The 328-nt window shown below is 32.3% G+C and overlaps 1 protein-coding gene across 4 annotated transcripts in view; it reads right to left on the bottom strand.

Annotated features, from left to right (window-relative positions):
- Positions 1-328, bottom strand: part of ccdc175 (coiled-coil domain containing 175) — a 58,462-nt gene that overhangs the window by 958 nt on the left and 57,176 nt on the right. For 3 of the 4 annotated variants that reach the window (XM_059957009.1, XM_059957000.1, XM_059957026.1), the window contains one exon: positions 87-240. In XM_059957009.1, coding sequence (XP_059812992.1) covers positions 87-240 — 154 coding nt within the window. Of the gene's footprint in view, positions 1-86; positions 241-328 lie in introns of those variants that run through there. The other variant, XM_059957017.1, reaches the window with a different exon arrangement.

Genomic DNA, 328 nt, shown 5'->3' with positions numbered 1-328 from the left:
CTATCGTGATTCAAAGAAATTAAAGTTTAAATCATGGTTAATGCAACAAAGTACATTTATTCAAAGTTTGTGTATTATAGGCTTACCAAGAGAAGGTGTACTTCCCACAAAGGATTGTAATCTACTTAAATGTTCCTTGAGTTGTTCACCAATATTGCCAAGCTTCATCTCTCTGAGCTGTATTTTATTCATCAGTTTATCTATCCCATTCAGAACACTTTGATTACATGTTGCAAATTCCTGCAAAGTGGTACAAAGCAATATCTTACAACCTTTTTTCCCTATACAATACACAGTATATATGTGAGAAAAAAATGTTACCATCTAC

This window comes from Hypanus sabinus, chromosome 2, assembly GCF_030144855.1.
Source record: "Hypanus sabinus isolate sHypSab1 chromosome 2, sHypSab1.hap1, whole genome shotgun sequence".
NCBI classification, from domain to species: domain Eukaryota; kingdom Metazoa; phylum Chordata; class Chondrichthyes; order Myliobatiformes; family Dasyatidae; genus Hypanus; species Hypanus sabinus.
This window is presented reverse-complemented; position numbering and strand designations above follow the sequence as displayed.